Here is a 22,917-nt window from a genome sequence, read left to right on the forward strand (position 1 = left end):
GATGCCTGAAATCAAGGTCTTGACAGGCTTTGAAAATAGAGTCATCCAGCTAACCGGCAAAGATCTGGGCTGTTCCTGTGCTGACTGTGAGGTCGGCAGTGTTCAACCAAGTGACGATCCAGCAGTGCAACATCCATCAAACAACCATGCTGTAAGTGAGGTGTCCTGTTTCACAAGCCACTGCCTTGCACTGATTATCTCTACTTGCTTTCGCAGGCAAACCTGGGAAACAGCCAAGCGATTCCACGACCAAGGTCTTCAACACAAGCCCCGAAGAACACCTCAGAAGAGGAATCTGCTGAGACCCTCATTGAAGACCCATCACAGCACTCACCTACACCCTCCACCAGTGCAGGGTCACACACTTCGGTAGGGCCAAACTTTAGAGTTGTTCGGGGTCACAATCTGGTGAACACATCGCACTGTCTGATCCACAGCAGGCAGAGCAGGGACTCCCAGATTTCCAGCACTTGGAGGACTGCTGGAGACCAGAAATCTGCTGAGTCTGAGTCAGATGACGAGCCTCTGGACTCGGTCATATTTCAGTTGTGCCAGCTGCAAAGGCAAGCTCAGGAACATCAGGAAGGGATGTCCTTTACACTCCTCAGATTGCAAGGCAGGATGGAGGAATGCATCTGCCTTCATTCTGAGGTGATAGCGCCAGCATGCCAATGCACCAAGGTCAACACTGGTAGGGTGTTGGAGCCTGGAGGCTTGGCCCAGGACATTGATCCTGCATTGCTGCACGGACAGAACTCCATCACTGACGTCACAGTTGGCCAACAACAGTGTGAACTCGAGAGGGGTGTGGGGCAACTCAATCTCATTCCAGCCATCGGCCCAGGTGATTCGGGAGTGTTCGGCTCATCCAAATCCCCTCTTCCTGTGACCCCAGGTACTCCAGCCCCACAGGCCAAAGAGGGTGCCACTGCCACACAGCAGGACCCCGAATGCAGGCCAGGGCCCTCCAGAGGACACCCAACAAGGTCATCACAGACGGTGTAGCAGTCAGCAGGCTGACTCCATCTCTGCTGTGGATGTCAGGGGAGCACCAAGACATGGTGGCAAGGTTAGGAATGTTAAGAAGATATAACTCTTTTGAGTCAAACAAAATTAGACTAAATTAACAAAATCAGGGATAAAGTAAAAGCAGCCCCTTAAAGGGAAACTGCAAAAACAAAGACAAAATTCAAAGGAAACTTACCAACATTAAAACAAAATGTGATCAAAAGGGTCTATAAAGCACACCAGTCCCTGCGGTGCCCATCGAGCACAGAAGGCCTCAATGGTGCCGGCAGACACCGCATACTTCCTCTCCAGGGACACCCAGCCATGAACATAGCCATGGAAGAGAGGCAGACAGTCAGGTCAGACGACCCCCTCGATTGCCCGCTGCCTGGGCCTGTTAATGGCTACCTTGGCCAGACTCAGGAGCAGGTTCTCGAGGAGGCCCTCCTCCTTCCCGGCCCCCCTCCGCACCAGGTGAAGAAGATGTAGTTACACTGCCTGGGCAAGGTGGGGAAGATGTTTCCATTAGTAGGAGAGACTAGGACCCGAGGGCACAGCCTCAGAGTAAAGGGAAGACCTTTTAGAACAGAGATGAGGAGAAACTTCTTTAGCCAGAGAGTGGTGAATCTATGGAATTCATTGCCACAGAAGGCTATGGAGGCCAGGTCATTGAGTGTATTTAAGACCGAGATAGATAGGTTCTTGATTGGTAAGGGGATCAAAGGTTACGGGGAGAAGGCGGGAGAATGCGGTTGAGAAACTTATCAGCCATGATTGAATGGCGGATCAGACTCGATGGGCCAAATGGCCTAATTTCTGCTCCTATGTCTTATGGTCTTATAATGTTCACTTTGTTAGTAAACTCCCAAGAATGTCTCTTTGCCTATGGCTCCTTGTTCTAATGAATAGTGTTCGTGTCGCTCAGATGTGAAACCTTGGTCCCTGCACAAGATAAAGGCAGGTGTTTCAATCCAGGGCCTCTTCCCTGAGCTTTGTACAACCTTCCCAGCACAGTGATGGGCTGCCTTCACTGTCTCTGGTCTCATCAGTCATGCCTGCACCTCGCTGGGGCTTATCATTGCTGCCAGAATGTTTTGGGCCAGCAGCACAGAGTTTTGTCATTCTGTCTGTGTGCTCCCAGCACCTGCGAGGTATGGCTGGTCCCCATCTCATCAGTGTCTCTGTCCATTGATAGTGTGGTCCTGAAGGGTTCAGCTCATGAAGGATGCCATAGGATCAGGAAAAGTTAAAGATTCCCTGCTGCATCTCCATGATATGACCCTGTTCACAGAGCACAAGCAAGCTGCCATCAGCCAGACAGGAGTCAGACATTCACATAAGCTATGTGAGGATCTATGGAGTGTCCTCACTACATGTCATCATCATCCTCCTGGAATGTAGCGACTTTGGGCATCTGTTGCGTCTCCACGACGAGAGCCTTATCACAGAGGGTATGTGCACTGTGATCAGCCAGATCGGGTCAACTGTTCACAGATGCAATGTGAGGATCTATAGTGTCTCCTCACTGCACGTCGTCATCATCCTCCATAAATCCAGCAGGTATGAGGGCCGCCCGAGAGTGCCTGCCTCGTTTGGCCTCATCGCCGTTATCTTTGCTTTCAAGGACCTCCTCATCCTCATCTGTGTCGACTTCCTCTTTATCAGAGGAGACGTGCAGCTCCTCCATCTCCTTTTCAGCCTGCTCCATTTGCCATTGCAACGTCGGGCTGTAAAGGGCACAGCAGGCCATAACGATGCGTGACACCCTCTGTGGACTGTATTGCAGGGCTCCACCAGACCCAGTCTAAGCACCGGAACCACATTTTCAATGTTCCGATGTTTTGCTCCACCAAAGTGTGAGTTGCAGCAGGAGACTTGTTATACCTTCTCTCTGCTGCACTCTGAGGCCGCCGCACGGATGTCATCAGCCGCATCATTTCCAGGTAGCCCTTGTCTCCGAGGGGCCAACCCTATAGCCTCTCTGGATCCTGGTAGATGTCAGGGATCTGAGATTTACTAAGAATGTAGGAGGCATGGACACTCCCTGGGAACCATGCGCAGACCTGCAGTATGCATTTGTGGTGGTCGCACACCAACTGAACATTCAGTGGAAGCCCTTGCAGTTGACATAGTTAACGACTTGCTGTCACGGAAATCTGAGCGCCACGTGAGTGCAGTCGATGGCACCCTGCACCTGTGGGAAAGCTGAGATCTAGGAAAATCCCTGCACTCTTTCATCCTGGCTTTACTGATCCTGGGCGAAATACAAAGTTGTGTACCTTCGCGAAAGTGACATCCGTGACCTCATGGATGCATTTGTGCGCGGCAGCTTTTGATATCCCACAGAGGTCACCTGTGGATCCCTGAAAGGAGCCACTAGCATGAAAAGTGAGTGTTGCAGTCACTTTCATGGCCACTGGCAGTGGATGTCCTCCATATCCCAATGGTGCCAAATCCTGCAGCAGGTGCCAGATGTGACAAACCAGTTCCCTGGACATGCGGTCTTCGGCAACACTGGTTCTCAGTCAACTGCATGAATGACAAATGCCGCCTGTAGGTCCTGTGTCAACTAGGCGCCGACCAGTGACAGCTCGCTATGGCTCTTCCTGAGGGTGCTGCTCCTCCCTCTGCCCAACCTGCCACCTCTGTCATTCTCTTCTCCTTCGTCTCCACACTCTGTAAGCCATGAGGCATACAGTTAGGTCACCCGGTTCCATGGTCCTGATGCATTCCTCCTGCAGGATGAAAGAAAGAGACATGTGGGTTAGTATGAATGTATGAAGAACCTCTCTGGGTTAAGTTTGAAGGCCCCTTAACGCTTCCTGGAGAGTGCTGGCCACCACTTGGATGGACAGAGTTTAGAGTGCTGCATGGTTGCCTGAATCCTCACCCACCTCCGTTCCATTCCACCTGACCAACTGGTGGCATCTTCACCCACCGGACTGCATGCTGTGCTCTCAGCTCAGGCACAGGCATTCTCCTGACCCACACTGCAAGGCAGCACTGTTGGCTTGAACCATGGGGGAGATTGGTCCAAATCAGAATTATGACATTACAAGGGGCTGTAAGCACCTCCACCAGTGACTGCTCCATGGCCAGCTCTTGCAAGGAGATTGTACAATGTGCCCAGTCGTCCAATTGTTCTGCAGTCCACTAAAATGCCCATTAGTTTGCAATCTGTGCCCGAGGGGGCGAAAAGCTCTGGAGCATTTGGTGGCACTTTAGTCTAGTTACCTCCCCTTGAAATTTAATGTCTTCAGCATCACTCAATTCCTCCACCAACATTGTGCTGGGTTACCAATGACCATAAGCATACCTGCCGTGAGTTAGTCACTTTGTGACTCCACCATCTACAAAGCATAAGTCATGAATATGATGGAATACTCTCCACCAGCTTGGATGAGTGTTGCTTACAACAACACTCAAAAAGCTTGACACCATCCAGGACAAAGTAGCCTGCTTGATCGGCACCCCATCTGTCACTGTAAGCATTCACTCCCTCCACCACCACCAGTGCACAGTGGCAGCAGCGTGTACCATCCTACAAGATGAACAGAAGAACTTACCAAATCTCCTTCAATAGCACTTTCCAAACTGGGGACCTCTACCACCTAGAAAGATAAGGGCAATAGATGCATGGGAACACCACCACCTGCAAATTCCCCTCCACATCACACAACATCCCAATTGGGAACTATATTGCCAGTCCCTCACTGTTGCTGGGTCAAAAGCCATTTTACTCTCTCCTCTGCACTCCCCATTTGGCGAACGACAACTATCAGCATCTACAGTGATGACCAGGTGAATTTGTAGTTTGTGAATAGATGAGTTTGGCATGGGAAATCAACACTAATGCAACTGTCTTGTGACTGATCATTTTTCCACTTATCCTACAATCAAAATTATGTTTCAAAAATTTGAACACACAGCTTTACCTCATCTAGATAAACTTACTAAGAAAAAGCAAAATAAAGCAAAATTGGCAGTTTTCCTACAAGCCACAGGAAATAACAGCAGCAAATTAGCTAATATTTACACATTGAACACTTATTTTCAATAGGCAATTTATTTCCATTCTTATGTTTCAATCTGTAAAACCCCATTCATCGACAGTGCAGCTTTAATCGTTTGATGCTTTCAGTTACCTGTAGTTTAGTGGTGTTACTTTGGGATCTGGACAGGTGCTCTGTTGTTTGCAAATGCATGCAAGAATTATCCTCTGAGCTACCTGAATTGGAAGACTGAACACCTAAAATAATTAGAGGAGGTTATTAACACCTTTCTAATGTAATTAGAGATTATTGACATCTTTCAATGTAATTTCCATGTATGCATAAAAGATTTAATGTTTGGACAGCTGAGCATCTAAGTGAGTTTGACAGATATGGATATGCAATTCTAACCAACAGCATGTTGCACCATTGAATGGAAAGAGCTCATTTCTCCCTTCCATTTCCTGACTGCTGGGTTATCTGGGATGGGTTGATAAAAAGGAAGGGTGTATAATAAGATCAGACCACCCCTCACCTCTAGAATTAAAAGACAATAAACTCAGAGAACAGCATCCCTTCTCCTGCAACTGCAGTACCAGTAAAAGGTCTTAGTTCCACATCCAACAATCTTGGTACCTCATGGAGCACTTATCCCAACCTGTTATCTTGCTCTATCTTGAAAGAGGGAAGAGTTCTTGCTTTCTTGTTTTCTGATTTTTGATGAAAGGTCACTGACCTGAATTGTTAACTCTATTTCTCTCTACACAGATGCTGCCTGACTTGACTTCAAACATTTTTTATTCCAGATTTCCAGAATCCGCAGTATCTTGCATTTGTGTAGAAGTTCCTACTTCTCTGGTGAGTCATCATTATTATCAATAAGTACAGGGCGTGTGTCAGTGGCTGACATGCAGGCACCCAGCTACTTTCCACAGTTCTCTGTTAGAACCTAATAGGAACACTCTCTCTCAGACCCCAACTGAAGCTTTAAAGAATAAGTGCTCAACCTTTGAAATCTTGCCAGCCAACTCAGCATTGAAACAAACAGCCGATCTGCCAGCCTGGGGAAAGGAGGCACTTGATATGAAAGTAGGGTTGCTTCCTGCTTTAAAGTCAGACCCCACAGCACACTTCAAGCAAGAAGCACTGAACTGCTAAAGTCCCATCAGTACATTCAGCTTTGAAGCAAATAGTTAGGAATAAAAGGAGGCACTAACTTTCAACTATGAGCCATCTCCTGATACAGACATGGCAGTAAGTACTATGAACAAGTAGCATTCAGGTGGCAGATTCAGCATTGAAGGAAACAACCAATCTGGGATTCAGGGAAGGCACAAGGAACTACAGGGTTATACATGATGGACCTGACTGACGCCTGACCATCTTGCCAGATTGGAAAGCAATGGGTAAATTAGAGGAGATGCAAAACCCATCCTCAGAAGCACCTATTGCTCCTCGATCAATCTCTCAAATCTGTGACTGAAGCCTTCTTCCAAACACCACCAGCTAGGGATCTCTGAGCTTCCTGCACCATGCAGTGACCAAGAGCATGGATCCATTATGCAGCTATCAGTGCCTGACAGGGCATCAACAGCCTCCAGAACAAAGTGGGATGCATGACCTCTATGACCACAGATGAAAAACCACGAATAGCCAACAGAGTTCGCTGAGGTGCCAACGTCCAGAACCTTCAATCCGACCAAATGCAAACTGTCCATGGGTGAATAACGTCCAAAAGTGTTTCAACCTATAGCAGGTAACATTTTCAGACCAGCCCCTCAAGCCACAGACAGCTCCAAATGACTACAACATGCTACATGCAGAATTATAAAAGGGACATGAAAATTTCTGAACAACAGTTAGAAACATAAGACCATAAGACATAGGAGCAGAAATTAGGCCATTCGGCCCATCGAGTCTGCTCCGCCATTCAATCATGGCTGATAAGTTTCTCAACTCCATTCTCCCGCCTTCTCCCCGTAACCTTTGATCCCCTTACCAATCAAGAACCTATCTATCTCGGTCTTAAATACACTCAATGACCTGGCCTCCACAGCCTTCTGTGGCAATGAATTCCATAGATTCACCACTCTCTGGCTAAAGAAGTTTCTCCTCATCTCTGTTCTAAAAGGTCTTCCCTTTACTCTGAGGCTGTGCCCTCGGGTCCTAGTCTCTCCTACTAATGGAAACATCTTTCCCACGTCCACTCTATCCAGGCTTTTCAGTATTCTGTAAGTTTCAATCAGATCCCCCCTCATCCTTCTAAACTCCATCGCGTTTAGACCCAGAGTCCTCAAACGTTCCTCATATGTTAAGCCTTTCATTCCTGGGATCATTCTCGTGAACCTCCTCTGGACCCGCTCCAGGGCCAGCACATCCTTCCTGAGATACGGGGCCCAAAATTGCTCACAATATTCTAAATGTGGTCTGACCAGAGCCTTATAAAGCCTCAGCAGCACAGCCCTGCTTTTATATTCTAGTCCTCTCGAAATAAATGCCAACATTGCATTTGCCTTCCTAACTACCAACTCAACCTGCAAGTTAACCTTAAGAGAATCCTGGACTAGGACTCCCAAGTCCCTTTGCACTCCAGATTTCTGAATTCTCTCCCCATTTAGAAAATAGTCTATGCCTCTATTCTTCCTACCAAAGTGCATGACCTCACACTTGCCCACGTTGTATTCCATCTGCCACTTCTTTGCCCATTCTCCTAACCTGTCCAAATCCTTCATAATAAGAATGCAATGCATGAATTTCAGGATGCAAATACCTAGAAAGAACATCACATTAACAAGCTTGAGACCTATGTCCACATGAGTGAAACAGACATAACAACCTGGCTGCTCAGGTAATCTGTATGATCGATGACAGGAAATGGCCATTAAAAATAGATAACCTTAACATGGGAGATGTGCAACAACATCTGCAACTTTAAAATTCTCATCCACCTTGACCTAAATCTGGGCCTTTAAGTGAACCCAACACTGGACAGGATCACAGAAACCTTGTCCAATGTACTTGGACCTGGATCATCCAATAAACTTTGTGATCTGGGTACACAAATTTCAGATTAAAGAAATGATAATAGCCAAAGGCAGAGCTAAGAGAACAAGAGCTTCCGTTTACTATTTAGCTTTGGTATTTTTCAGCCTTTCCTTCTTCTTTGAAACAGGATTTTCAATGACGTTAATCACCCTTGGAATAGAAGTATTTTTATGCAGAATAACTCAAAGTATTGATGACTGTAAGTCAAACCCCTTCACCATGCCAGATTCAGCCAGCAACTCCACTGGTAACCCCTTTCCAAATCTCTCATGAGGATCCGGCTCCTTGTGCCCCCACAACATGGCAATGCCAACCAATCAGACAAAGGATGAAGTATGCCTGAACACCTATTTTGAAGACCTATGGGAAATCCCAACCCAGGCCAACCAAAGACCAAAGCTAATGTTACCGTGCAAACAGTGATGTTTCTCCATCAGTCAAATGATCAGAGAAGCAGCCAAGACCACATATAGCTGCAAAAGACATTGTTTGGATAGTGTAAAGGATCCACCAAGATCACCAGAGAAATTCTAGACAGCTACAGGTATAAGGGAGGAGTAAGGGAATGTGAAGAGCATGAAGGAGATGTACACCATTCAGAAATCCAATCACAAAGTAGTTAACCAGTGCTCAAGCCAAGTAGCCACCAGTTAATAGTGGAATGGATGCAATTTGAGAGGAAATCAAAAGTGCAGAATGTAGGCAAGATATGGGTTCCAACTTTTCTGTCCAGATACTCCCAGTAGGGCAGTGAACATGATCTGTGACTTCATTTTGGAACAGCACCATAAAAAATACCCATGAAGGCTATCATTAAAATTTACTAATCACTAAGGTCCGTCAGGGAAGGGAAATTGTTGCCCAAGTCTGGCCTATGTGTGCCTCTGGTCTCATTGACTCTTAATGCTCATCCTCCTCGCAGAATAACTAGAGATGGTAGGCAATAAATATGACCTTGTCAGCATTGTCCTTATCTTGGGAACATATTTTTTTAAAAGCACAAGACAGCAATTTTAGAAGAGGCAAAGGGAATGTAGACATGATAGTTCCTGATGGCACAAAATGCCATGTCAAGTAAAGTAGTCTTTCAGATGTATGAGATTAAATACATGTTTCAACATTTCATTCCCTTTACTTTTGGGAGAAGCAGAAATTTGCAGAACTCAGTTGTTCACACAATAATCTGAAAATAAATTTTAAACTGGCCAAGTTCCACAAAAAATAACACAAAGGGAGCAAATGTTTTTTTAAAAATCATCATTATCTGACTCACAGGACTCTGAAGTAATTAGAAACAAGTCTGTTTTTAATAGCCACTTAATTATCTAATAATCAACAACAAACCTTTCTAAAAGTTACATTACAATTAAACTCTGTTGTACCAGAAGTCTTACCCCTTGTACGGCCAGTAGAATTTGCCCTGTGAAACACACTTAGATTTAAGCTTGGTGCAGGTGACTTCCTTTCTTGTCCCCTTTGGTGATTTGAAGTGTATCGTTGAATACTCTAAAACAGATGAGCATAACTTAATTTAAAGAGCATTATGTGATAAAGATTTTTTATATTGCAGTTACCTTCATTTTTCTCTCTCTGCCCTCTGCATTGTTTCACTACAATTTTTTTCTTCCTTTTTCAACACTTTGCAACCTTACTCATCTAAGAAAGCAAGGAGTTACCTCTTCCCAAGGGAAAATTCCACCCTATGAGTTTTTAAAGAAAAAAATGTCCTGATCCTGACCCTGACCCAGTAGAGTCCCACTTCTGCTGGCTTATGACTGCCCTTGAGCCTGCTGCCAGGTCAACCCAGCATGACACACACAGATTTTCTCTCCTTTTCTACAACAGCTCCACTTAGCACTTCCTCCTTCCAGGAGTCAAAGTCAGAGATTGGGTGTGCAGTTAAACAAGGAATTGTACTTGTGTACTACCGTTTCACATCAAATTACCTGATGTGTCGCCACCCCAGCCAAACAATGGCTTTACATGTCCATTTTTTATTTATCTATATAATGGCCCCAAAATTAATTGGCCATTCTGCTGAACTCCTGGTGTAAATATGAGTCAGACTCCACTGGAGCAGCTGCAAGCTCAGTTGGGACTTGAATACTCCAATTTGCAACCTGAAGTGCAAGTATCCAAGATAGTCTTGTGGGGCAGGGCACTTGGTCACCTCTACAGCACCAGTGAGGGGAGGTGGGGCAGGGGTAGTGACTCCCTAATGCAGGATTTTCTGATGCCTGACCTTCAGCCTGGTCTCAGAGCAGCATTAGCAATGGCATGCCTGGTGAAGCCAGCCTATCTTATCCAAGCCAGATGAAGTGGGGCTCTTCTGGGTCAGGGTCAGGACATTTTTTTCTTTAAAAACACTGAGTGTGAAATTTTCCCTTCCATGCACTAAGTGCGGTGGTAGGCGGGAAAAGCAACATTTTTCCCACTGACTGCAAAGGCGTGTTTTCACACCATAGTGTCCACTTCCAGCCTAATTAATTATGCATCAGCAGGAAACATGTCAGATCGCGGATTGCGGCCTCTGATTCGCCTACCCTACAGGGGCCTTAGCAGATCGTCCCTCCAGGCACCATATTTAATCAGCACTCACGCATAGCCTTCTCAATGTCTGAAGCCCAGACTGCGCCACGGAAGACATGGCTCTCAAAGTGAAGAAGCAAGCTGCTCCAAAATTAAGTGACACCTCACTGGACCGCCTGCTGGATGCTGTTGAGGGCCACTGCGATGTCCTCTACCCCTGTCATGACCAGAGGAGGTCAGCAATCTAGTGCGGAAAGAGGATGAATAATCTCATCCATTCTGCCAGGGTAAGTCAACCATCTCATCACTCTCAACTCACGCTCACAAACCCGTCAGGCATTTTCAGGATGACACTCCATAGGGATCTCACACTGCCAGCTCAAGGGACATCACTACTAACTCTCTCACTCACATCTTCACATCTCCATCTGGGCTCACATCCTGTGTAGCTCACGTCCTCATCCCGTGCATGGCTCCACTCACCATCCACTTATCATCCGCCTTGGCATGCATCCTGCTCACACTTTCCATTTGTTTTTATGCAGGTCAAGCTCACACACAATGGGCTGCATTTTGCCGTCGGCGAGCAGGGTGCGGGGCCCGCTCGCCGACGGCAAAATGACGCAGGATGACATCAGGGGAAAACCCTGGTGTCATCCCGCCCCATTTAAATTTTCAGGAAGGCGGGGGCACAGCGAGATTAGCCCGCTGACCTATCAATGGCCAATTGAGGCCATTGACAGGATAATTAAAACAATTAAAGAACCTGCCCGTCCAACCTTAAGGTTGGCAGGCAGGCCAGGAGCCCCAGTGGGGAATAGAAAAAACATGAAACCTCATTCACCGGCGGGATGAGGTTTCATGTAGGGTTTAAAAAAGTTTATTAAAGTTTCAGTGAAATTTATTAATATGTCCCAGCTCGTGTGACATTGTCACATGAGGGGGGCATGTTAAGGATTTTATTATTTTTCTATTTTTAAAGTTTATACAGCTGTCAGCGATCTCCCTGAGGCAGCACTTAGCCTCAGGGAGATGTACGCTCTTTCGTGCGCGTGCGCGAAAGAGCGCACTCTCGCATTTCGGGAATCCCCTCCCCCGCCCACACAGGAAGCGCGTAGCGCTTCCCGGCGGACATCACGCTGTGTGGGCCTTAATCGGCCCGCCCCACTTAAAGTGGCAGCGGGGCCCGCTTCTCCGGCGGGGATCGGCTCCCCATCCGCCGGAGATTGGGCCGGGCCCACCCGCCCGACAGGTAGAAAATTCTGCCCAATAGGAGGGAAAGGTCCCAGACCAGTGGTGGAGTAGCAGGAATTAAGACTCTCACTCCCTATGAGGGGCGTGCCATCACTCTGGCCGGAAAGGGCCGGGACCATGCCTTTGGTAACAGTGAGGCCAGCAGCGCGGACTCAAGTGAGAACGCTGCACCCAGTTCATCTCAAAGACAATGATACTGAGTGCATTGTCGTGTCTTCCAGTCGCCTGCCATGCACTAATCATTTCTACTTTATTTCATAGGCACGTCTGGAAAGCACCAGAGGGAACCAAGAAGCCAGGCTTTCATCTCCAGCAGTGAGGATGCCTTGGATGAGGAACAAGAGGACAGCATCATAGAAGACTCATCACAGCGCTCACCCACACCCTCCACCAGCGCATTGACACACCCTTCAGTGGGACCTAGTTCCAGAGCAGCATCGAGGTCACAATCTCATGGGCACAGCACAGAATCTGATCCACAGCAGGCGAAAGCAGGGACATCCAAGGTAGCTGGCACTCAGAAGACTGCTGGAGGCCAGGATTCTGCTGAGTCCAAGTCAGATGATGAGCATCCAGACTTGGTCCTAAATCAGTTGGTGGAGCTGCTTCGACACTCACGGGAACATCAGGAAGGGCTGTCAGCTACATTCCTCAGACTTCAATGTATGATGGAGAAGTCCATGCACATTCAGTCTGTGCTAATAGTCCCTGTATGGCAACGCACTGTCATCAACACTGGTAGGATGGTGGCCACCATGGAGAACTTGGTCCAGTTCATAGGTCCTGCATTGTGCCAGGAACTACACTTCATCAGTGTAGACATTGGTGGCATCCATCAATGGCTAAGCGAGAGGAGGGGCAAGGCTGCTCGATCTCAATCCAGCTGCCTCCTCTCCTCAAGGAGTCAGCCAGGGGCCCCCAGGCACCCATAGAGATGAGGACCAGCAACTGGATACCCAGGGGCCATCCACTGAGGTGACTTGGGGAGTGCCCCAGACATAGCAGTAAGGTCAGGAAAATTAGGAAATATTAGGAGCATGACGATTGCACTGGTGTTAGCCACATGGATATAATGTTCACTAATGTAAATAGATGTGCACCCATCTCATCTCCTTTTGTGTAAGCCTTCTTTCAATGATGAGCTGTGTTCTTCTCAATCAGATGTGATAACATTGTGCCTCTGGTTGTTGGCGCCTGCTTCCATGTTACCACAGTGTGTGCCCATTCTCAGGTCATTTCCGACATCAGTGATGTCTCTTCCTTAATGTAAAGTGTGCTTGTGGAAGGAACCTCCTTCACATGCTTTGTTGGATCGTGTCACGTTCATTCTTGTCTGTGTAAAATTGAGGCTGAGGTGTTCACTGTCTTGTCTGCATTATTGAAAGGTGGAGGTGTAGTGTCCAAAGAGAGATGTTTTAATGCATGGAGGAGGCTCATATATCCTGGAACTCCATTTACTCTCTGTCATGCGGTAGGTTTTTTCAATCTATGAGCCTATACTCAGAGCTCATGTAAGCTCCCATCTGCCTTTCGTGTTGCCGACTCTCCGAGTGCACACCTGCTAAGCTTACCAATCTGTGCAGGCACCTTTCCACCTCAAGGTGCTGGAGCTCTGCCCCTCATAGCCACATTGTTGTCCTGGCGCTTGAACCTACAACCTGAGCATTTCTCAACTTGCAGTTGTAAGTATTGTGGCCACAAGGCTCTTGTCACAAGGTAGGGATGCAGCACAATGTCCCCTTACCTAAACAACCACCAAGGTCAGTGATGATAAATCCAAATGGCAATGTCTAGCAGGCAATGGAGCCTTTAAGCATGCTCTGGAAGTGCATTTGGTAGCTTTAGACAATGCTGAGGGAGCAATGGGGTAGGAGCGAGGATGTAGTGAAGCTGAAGTGTGCTCTTTATTATCAACAAAGATTGACCTTAAGGGCTTCATGCTGTCTTAGCATTTTGGAGTTTGCGAGGGCCAGGGCTGTCTGCGTTAAAGAGATGGCATTTTAATGTTTGGCAGGCAAGTGTGTGAATATTGTCATCCTCAGGTGGTTAACATCCATAGAAAGGTGAGGATGAATGCGGGCCCGCATCCCTAACTGAGAGTCCCAGATGTCAATATGATGGAGAAGAAGGTGACACAAACGACTGAGTGATCTCAAATTGGATTAACACCTGTGGAAAGTCTTCGGTTGCCTTGGCCCAAATGTGACCTATCGGTATCACCATCAAGGTTACGCAGAATGGAGTTCCTCCTTCAGGAGCTTTGTCAGAGTGAAGGCGTGCAGCTGAGCCCACTGAGGACTGCTTACCTCTCTCAGGCTGCCTTGGGACTAAGATGCTGGAGAGACACTTGATGAGGCAGTGCCTTCTGATATCTGATGCAGGGATGTCCTCCTCCAGTTAGCACCTCATCTGTGCAAGAGCAAAAGCTCCTAAGGCTTTATCATCCCTCAAAGGACCAAGAAAATGGTGAGCCTAATGTGTAAGTACTGACTCTCAGATTGAAGTGCATGGTAGAGATGAGAGGGGTAGCAATGCTGGTGTTCATGTGGGCCCATGCTGGAGGGCACTTGTCTAAGAGGATATTCACTGCAACTCATCATCCTCCTCTTGGAATTAGGTGGCTATGAAAGCCTCATGTGCACATCTGCCTTATCTATCACCAGGGAAGTGGTATTGAGCAAATTGCTGGAGCTGCGGGCTGACAAATCTCCAGGTCTAGATGGCCTTCACCTTAAGGCCTTGAAAGAAGTGGCTAGTCAGATAGTTGATGCACTGGTTTTAATTTTCCTAAATTCCCTAGATTCAGGGAATGTTCCATTAGATTGCAAAATAGCAAATATAACTCCTTTATTCAAAAGGGGAGGGATTCAGAAAGCAGGAAACTATAGGCCAGTTAGCTTAGCAACTGTCATAGGGAAAATGTTAGAAGCTATTATTAAAGATGTTATAGCAGGGAACTTATAAAAATTCAAGGCAATCAGGCAGAGACAACATGGTTTTGTAAAAGGGAAATCATGGGCAGAATTTTGCCATCGTTGGGTGGGCTTGGCGGGAGCAGGCATGAGCAGTCGGGAAGCCAACCGCCGCCCGCAATCGGGCCGCAAACGCAATTTCACACTGGCGGGCCAATTAAGGCCTGCCCAGCATGAAACGCATGCTGCAGCGCTCAGCGCTGCCTGTGTGTGTTGCGGGGGTGGGGGGGGCGGTGGAGGAGGGCGAGCGGGGAACTTCACGCATGCACGCAAGTGTGCGCAGGAAAAGCTCCCTGAGGCAGCTCTGTGCAGATATAAAAGAATCAAAAATAAAGGTTTTAAATATGTTATAAAACATGTCCCCTCAAGTGACTCTGTCACATGAGCAGGGACATGTTATTAACGAAAAGTTAAAATGTTATTTTATTTTTAATTGCTGTTGGAAACCTCATTCCGCCCATGGATGAGGTTTCCTAAAAGATGCAATGGCTGCTTGACCTTTTCGCCTACCCGCCAACTGAAGGGCAGCAAAAAATTACATTTAATTGGTACTTTAATGGCCTTAATAGGCCATTAATTGTCAGTGGGCACGTTGCCGACTCCCGGGTGTGCCCGCCGATAGGAATATCATGCGAGTGCACGATGAAGTCGGGATGCTTGCCCGACATCATCGCGCGTCATTTTACGCTAATTTGGGTCGGGCGGATGCCCACCTGAGGTAAAAATTCTTGCCCATGTTTAACCAATTTACTGGAGTTCTTTGAAGGAGTCACATGTGTTGTGGATAAAGAGAAACCGGTGGATATACTGTATTTAGAATTCCAGAAGGCATTTGATAAAGTGCCACATCAAAGGTTATTGCAGAAAAAAAAAACTCATGGTGTAGGAGGGAACATATTGGCATGCATAGAAGATTGGCTAGTTAACAGGAAGCAGAGAGTTGGCATAAATGGGTCTTTTTCTGGTTGGCAGGATGTGACAAGTGGTCTGCCACAGGGATCAGTGCTGGGGCCTCAGCTTTTTACAATTTATATAAATGACTTGGATGAAGGGATCGAAGGAATGGTGGCTAAATTTGCTGATGACACAAAGATAGGTAGGAAGAGGGTGTAAGGAGGCTACAAAATGACAAAGATAGGTTAAGTGAGTGGGCAAAGATCTGGAAAATGGAGTTTATTGTGGGAAAATGTGAAATCATTCATTTTGGCAGCAAGAATAAAAAAGAAGCTTATCATCTAAATGGTGAGAGATTGCAGGGCTCTGAGATTCAGAGGGATCTGGGTGTCCTAGTGCATGAATTACAAAAGGTTAGAATGCAGGTACAGCAGGTAATTAGGAAAGCTAAGAGAATGTTATCATTTATTGTGTGGGGAATTGATTACGAAGTAGGGAGTTTATGCTTCAGTTCTACAGGGCAATGGTGAGACCACATCTGCAGTAATGTGTACAGTACTGGTCTCCCCATTTAAAGAACGATGTAAATGCATAGAAGCAGTTCAGAGAAGGTTTACTAGACTAATACCAGGAATGGGCAGATTATCTTATGAAGAAAGGTTGGACAGGTTAGGCTTGGAACCACTGGTATTTTGAAGAGTAAGAGGTAAATTAGTTGAAACCTTTAAAATCCTGAGGGGTCTTGACAGGGTGGATGTGGAGAGGATGTTTCTTCTTGTGGGAGAATCTAGAACTAGGGGTCACTGTTTAAAAATAAGTGGTCGTTCATTTAAGACAGAGATGAGTAGAAATTTTTTCTCTCAGAGTGTTGAGAGTCTTTGGAACTCTCTTTCTCAAAAGGTGGCGGAAGCAGAGTCTTTGAATATTTTTAAGGCAGAACTAGATGGATTCTTGATTAACAAGGGGGTAAAAGGTTATCAGGTGTTGACAGAAATGTAGGGTTGAGGTTACATCCAGATCAGCCATGATCTTATTGAATGGCGGAGCAGGCTTGAGGGGCCAAGTGGCCTACTGCTGCTCCTAATTCATATGTTCGTATGTTTCCCTGCCCACTCGGCTTCCTTGACCTCATCCCTTTCATTATCCTCCTCATTGGAGGAGACATGCAGCTCCTCCATGTCGGCGTCTGGCGAGTCCTCCCTCCTTTGCAGCGCCAGGTTGTGCAGCATGCAGCAAGCCATGATGATCCATGAGACCCTCTGCGGTGTGTACTGGTGTGCTCCACAAGATCTGTCAAGGCATTGGAATCGCATTTTCAAGATGCCAATAGTCTGCTCCACCAATGTTCGGGCAGCGGAGTGAGTATCATTGTACCCTCTCAGCTGGAGTTTGTGGCTGCTGCACGTGTGTCATCAGCAACGTCCTTTGCAGGTACCATTTGTCACTGAAGACCCAACTCTGGATCCTGTGTGGTCCCTCAAAGATGTCCAGGATCTGCGATCTACTCAAGGTGTATGTGTTGTGGCAGCTTCCTGGGTATCTCATGCAAACTTGCATGAATTGTTTCTTTGGTCACAGATCAGCTACACACTGAATGAGTGGAAGCCTTTCCTGTTGATGCATTGGAGTGCCTGTTGTCAGGGAGGTTGTCAGGGAGCTTTTATAGCCATGTGAGTCATTCGATGGCACTCTACATCTGTGGGAATCTGGAAATCGTAGCACAGCCCACTGCTCTGGTGTCCTGGCTTGCTTGATCTCTAGCGAATTCAACGTAATTGTGGGCCTTGGCAAAAAGGGGGTCTATTACCTCCTGTATGCATTTGTGCATTAAAGCTTGTGAGATCCTGCAGAGGTCCCCAGTGGAGTCCTGGAAAGGGCCATTTGTGTAGAAGTTAAGAGTGGCAATGACTTTCAGAGCCACTGGCAATGGATGTCCTCCGAGTTCCCATGGCATTAACTCCTGCAGCATGTGGCAGATGTGAACCACCAGATCCTTGGACATGTGGAGGTGGCAGCGACACTGCCTCTCACTCATCTGCAGAAAAGAGATGTGTGTTCTGTACACCCTTGGTCTTGAGAGCTGCTTCTGCACAACATTTCTGTGGCCCTCATCCTCTGCATCAGAACGGGGCCCGGCTGTCCCTTGCTCATGAGGTTGAAGCTCCTCCCTTTGTTAAGCCTTCTCTCCTGCCTATAGGTGATTATGCAGGCAGCAATAAATCCAACTTCCATCTTCCTGAGGTCTCCTGTCTGCAGCATCAATGGGAAAAAGGCATGAGTCAGCATGAGCCTCCAATGGTCCTACCTCTATCAATGACTCTTGGGTGACTGTGGGTTCAAGGGCTTGGTTCCAGTGTTGGCATCTACTCGCCACTGAGATCCTGGCCAGCACAAGGTACTTTTCAAGGTGCTCCTCCAATACCCCTCAAGCCTTCCCTCCAATCCTTGAACCCATTGTGATTGTGTTGGATATCCTTGTGTTACCGACTGAATCAATTGAGGTGGATGTGCCTATGCGCCATGTGGACCTTACCCCTCCCCATCTTGAGGCCCATTGCACAATGAAATATAGAGACCCTCCCGCTCCCCCCCACCGGCTGCGTATGAGATCTTCAAATGCCTCTAAACTACCTTTTCCACATCTATAGAGCACAGAGGCATCCCTTGACTGTGAACGTGCTACTGCGGGCCAGTATTATACCAGAAAGCCCCCAGACTGATGCGCCTGACGTTACGACCACGTCCTATGCACAACATGCTGGGCACGATTGACACTGGACTAACATGCCCTCCCCCTCCCTGGATTGGGACAAGGACAGTCTTTGCAAGTCTGTAATCTGAAATGCTCTTCACTCCACCATCCTCCCATTCTCGCCCCAGCTGTCTTATGTTCCTCTGTGGGAGACTTTTCCCCATTCTGACCAAGAGGATTCTTCCAGCCTGTATCCCCCGGTCATGCATCTGAGTGCAACCTTCACCACTCTTCACCCTCCCCCAGTTGAGCCCTTGCCCTGCAGCCCCTTCCCTTGCCTTTGTCCACTTTCCCCCTCCCCCAGTCAAGCCCTTGCCCTGTAGTCCCTTCTCTTGCCTCTGTCCACGTTTCTTCCCCTCTCCCAATTGAGCCCTTGCCCTGCAGCACATTACAAGCCACTCCGGCCTTACTGCTGGTCTGGTAGGTATAGTCTTACCTGCAATGCCCCACTGAAAGCGATGTGGTGCTGCCTGCGAGCCTGGCGCTGATTCTAAGATGCCGCAAGTGCTGCGCAATGCAAAGTTGGCAAACAAACCTCGAATACATAAGCAAAGTGCATGTTGCCAGGTGCATGTCGCTTATATACAGTTGTAAAACACATTGGTCTAATTGGACGTCGACGTGGCCTTTTGATCCAGCATGGGGGGATGATTCTGATAAGCAGCCATTATGTTCAAATGTATTAAAATGACATTCCCAATGTGAAGCAATGGGAAACACATGCTACCATTGAAGCCAGGAGCGGATGACAGGAACCTGTTTTCCTGCTGACATAAAACTGATCTTTTTCTTCTCGCAATATTTTATGCTTCTGTCCGCCATGATACCTGCCGCAGGCTGGAGCGGAAAATCCCACCCATAAAGTATTTGCTTGTATAAGGGACTAAGAACTTGAGGAGATTTAATTATAATGAACTGGTTTTCATGAATGGGACTTATTTTTATATAGTTAACTCTGTAATATATATTTAGAACTTTATTTCATCTCGCCATGGCTCTTGAGGTCTCCAAATTGTGGATACTGGGTGAATTGGCATGGAGGGTGTAAGAGAAAAGGATGGCAGGTGTGCGGCATGAGTTCGCATGAGTTGGCACTAAGTTGACATAGCGGCTATAAGTGGCAATGGGGATGGGTGGGGGTAATGTGTTGGCATGGACTGTATGAAGGCCCACTGGTGGTGGGTGGGGGACATGGATTGGCATTAGTTGGCATGGATGGGGCATAGGGAGTGGTTTGGGAGGTATGGGGATGTAAGGGGTGAGGGCTAGAGGGCCTAATATTTAACAAAACAATTGGGATAGGGACTCCCAGAGAGCTAAGGTAGGCCTTTTAGCCAGCTCTTGTGGCCCCCTCCATTCTGCATCCAGGGGTGAGGGGCCCAACTCTATCCTTCACCTACCTCCCAGGGGAATATTGCACCACTTGAGGAACATTTTCCTGAGGTGGATGCTCCAAGCCGGGAAATTTCCCGACTCGAACTACCTGCCTCGGGAGCAAATATCTGGCCTGATTTATCTTTCATAGACACGTTAACTCTGCTTGATTTTATTATGATTTTCTAAATGTACTACTACTACTTCCTTAATAATGGGTTCCAACATTTTCTCAATGGCAGATGTTAGGTTAACCAGCTTACGGTTTCCTGCTTTCTATTCCCCTCCTTTCTTGAATAACGTTTTAGAGTGGAATCATCCCAGATTTGCACTAAGTGCAGTAGTGGGCGGGTAAAATGATGTTTTACCTGCCGGCCACAATGGCGAGTTTTCACACTGTATCATCCCAAACCCACTGCAGTACTTATGCATTCCCCGGGAACACACCGTTTCCATGGTGGGCGGGCTTTCATTCACCCGCCACGCCATCACCTTGCCGCTTTATCTTGCCAGGCAGTTTAAAGTACAGCCGCGCTCAGTGCTTCCAGCCTAGGACTGCAACAAACAAGTCATGGGCCTGAAGGTTAAGAAGACTGTAGCCATCGGGCGCTTTGTGGGTGCCATGGAGGCCCACCGTCCTCTACCCCTGCTTTGGCTGCAGGAGGGCCAGCTACATTACCACTCCAGTTTGGTAGGCAATGGCAGTGGTGATCAACCTCTGCACAGAAGAGGATGGCCAACGCTGCACAGAAGAGGTTGGCCATCCAATGCAGATAGAGGAGGAAATACCTATATTTATTCAAAGTATTCATTTCCTTGTTCCTATCTTAATTCCTCAGTCTCATCCTCTATGGAACCAATTTTAACTTTAGCTACTCTCTTCTTTCTTAAATATTTGTAGAAGCTCTTCCTGTCTGTTATTATATTCCTTTGTAATTAACTTTCATATTCTAATTTCTCCACATTTTTTTTCAGTCATCCTTTGCTTCTTGAACCGCTGCAATGCCCACAATGCTGTTAGGAAGGAGGTTCCAGGTTTTTGACCCAACGGCCATGAAGGGCTGGCAATATAGTTCTAAATCAGGATGGTGTATGGTTAAAGAGAACTTGTACGTAGTGGTGTACCCATGTCTGTGCTGCCCTTGCCCTTCTAGGTGGTAGAGGTCATGAGGTTTTGAAGGTGCTGTTGAAGGAACCTTAGTGAGTTGCTGCAGCGCATCTTGCAGATGGTACACACTGCTACCACCATACATTGGTGGTGAGGCAATGAATATTGAAGGTGGTGGATGGTGTTGATCAAGCAGGTTTCTTTGTCTTCGATGGTGTCAAGTTTCTTGAGTGTTATTAGAGCTGCACTTATTCAGGCAAGTGAAGAGTCTTCCATCATATTCCTGACGTATGCCTTGTAGATGGACAGGCTTTGGGGAGTCAGGAGGTGAGTTACTCGCCACAGAATTCTCAGCATCTGACCTGCTCTTCTAGCCACTGTATTTATATGGCTGGTCTTATTATGTTTCTGTCCAATGATAACCTTCACAATGTTGATGATGGGGGATTCAGCAATGGTGATGCCATTGGATATCGAGGGGAAATGGTTAGATTCTTTAATCTTGGAGATGGCCATTGCCTGGCACTTTTGTTGTGTGAATAGTACTTGTTATTTATCATTCCAAGCCTGAATGCTGTCCAGGCTTTGCTGCACATGCATATGGACTGCTTCACTCTTCTTCTTAGGTAGTCCCTCAGGATTGAAGATGATTTTCTTCCACTCTGGTTTGATGGGTTCTGAGATGGCTGATAAGTGCAATGTGTGATCTGCAGACTCTGCCACAAGTGCAGCAGGTGATGCTTGAAGGGTTGGGTAGGTTGGTTGTTTGGAAGTTTGTGCATTCCCTCCGAAGCCTTGACACCTCTGCGCATTCCCGATGAAGTCACGCAATGTGTTCAATGCCTTTCCAAAAGAGTCTTCTCCAACTTGGTCAGTCACAAGCCAGGGTATTCCATGAGTGGGTAGGTATTTTTGACCTCTTCAGGGATGCTTTGAGGACATCCTTAAAGCATTGCCTCTGTCCTCCTGAAAGTCTCCTTCTTCAATTGATTTCCAAGTATAGCAATTACTTCAGGAGTTTGGTGTCAGGCATACGAACGACATGTCCTGACCAGCGGAGTTGGTTTTGACGATAAGCGCCTCGATACTGGACAAGTTGCCCTGGGAGAGGACGCTGCTGTTGGCCACTTTTTTGCCACTGGATTTGGAGGATCTTGCGACTGTTTCAGTATCTGAGGTATGACAAAGGTCTTTGATAAAGCAGTTGAAGACAGTTAGGCTTAAGGCATTATCCCGAAGAGCTCCTGCGGCGTTTTTTTGACTGTCCTCCCATTGAATTTAGAGGATGCGACAGAGGTATTACTGATGGAATTTCTCTAGCGCTCTTATGTTTCGCTAATATATAGTCCATCACTGCAGTACAGGAGTATGGTAACGACAACTACTCCACACACTCAGGCTTTGATGTCAAACACTTGCTGCCATAGATTGTAGAGGGCTGAGCTGGTGCAGCTGATCCAGTGTTGGATCTCCTCATCAATGGTGGTGTTTTGAAAGAGGTGGCTGCCAAAGTATGGGAAGTGCTCAACATATTTCAGAGTCTCTACTTCAACATTTTTGGGAGGTGGAATATTTGGCTGACTAAGTGTGGGTTGATATATGAGCTTTGTTTTGGCAACATTCAAGGACAGGCTGAGACTCTTGAATGCAGAATTGAAGAGATCAAGAATGGCTTGCAAATCTGGTGTGGAATAGGCAACAACACTGCAGTCAACCGTAAACTGTAGACCATGTTTGTCTATGGTGGTCAGTTTAGTTTTGGCACAGAGGAGACTGAGATTAAAGAGTTTTCCATCTAGGTAGCATTTAATATTCACACCTGTTATGACCAGTTGAAGAGGGGTTGAATGGCTCTCTTCTTTGCCCTATCCTTGTTTGATGAGGTGAATAGCCACTGTCAGGTAGATTGTAAATAGTGCGGGGGCTCTCAAACATTGATAGGCTTTCTTGACACTAGTCTGGATTTTGAAGGCATCTGTTTCAAATTTC

General features: G+C 47.0%; 1 protein-coding gene across 1 annotated transcript in view; it reads right to left on the bottom strand.

The window, feature by feature from the left end:
- Positions 1-22,917, bottom strand: part of LOC144689571 (uncharacterized) — a 318,797-nt gene that overhangs the window by 67,876 nt on the left and 228,004 nt on the right. Inside the window, exons 13-14 of the mRNA XM_078556753.1 lie at positions 9,440-9,551; positions 5,154-5,257 (exon numbers count right to left, since the gene is read on the bottom strand). Coding sequence (XP_078412879.1) covers positions 5,154-5,257; positions 9,440-9,551 — 216 coding nt within the window. The remainder of the gene's footprint in view (positions 1-5,153; positions 5,258-9,439; positions 9,552-22,917) is intronic.

This window comes from Cetorhinus maximus, chromosome 14 (assembly GCF_964194155.1).
Source record: "Cetorhinus maximus chromosome 14, sCetMax3.hap1.1, whole genome shotgun sequence".
Lineage (NCBI taxonomy): Eukaryota > Metazoa > Chordata > Chondrichthyes > Lamniformes > Cetorhinidae > Cetorhinus > Cetorhinus maximus.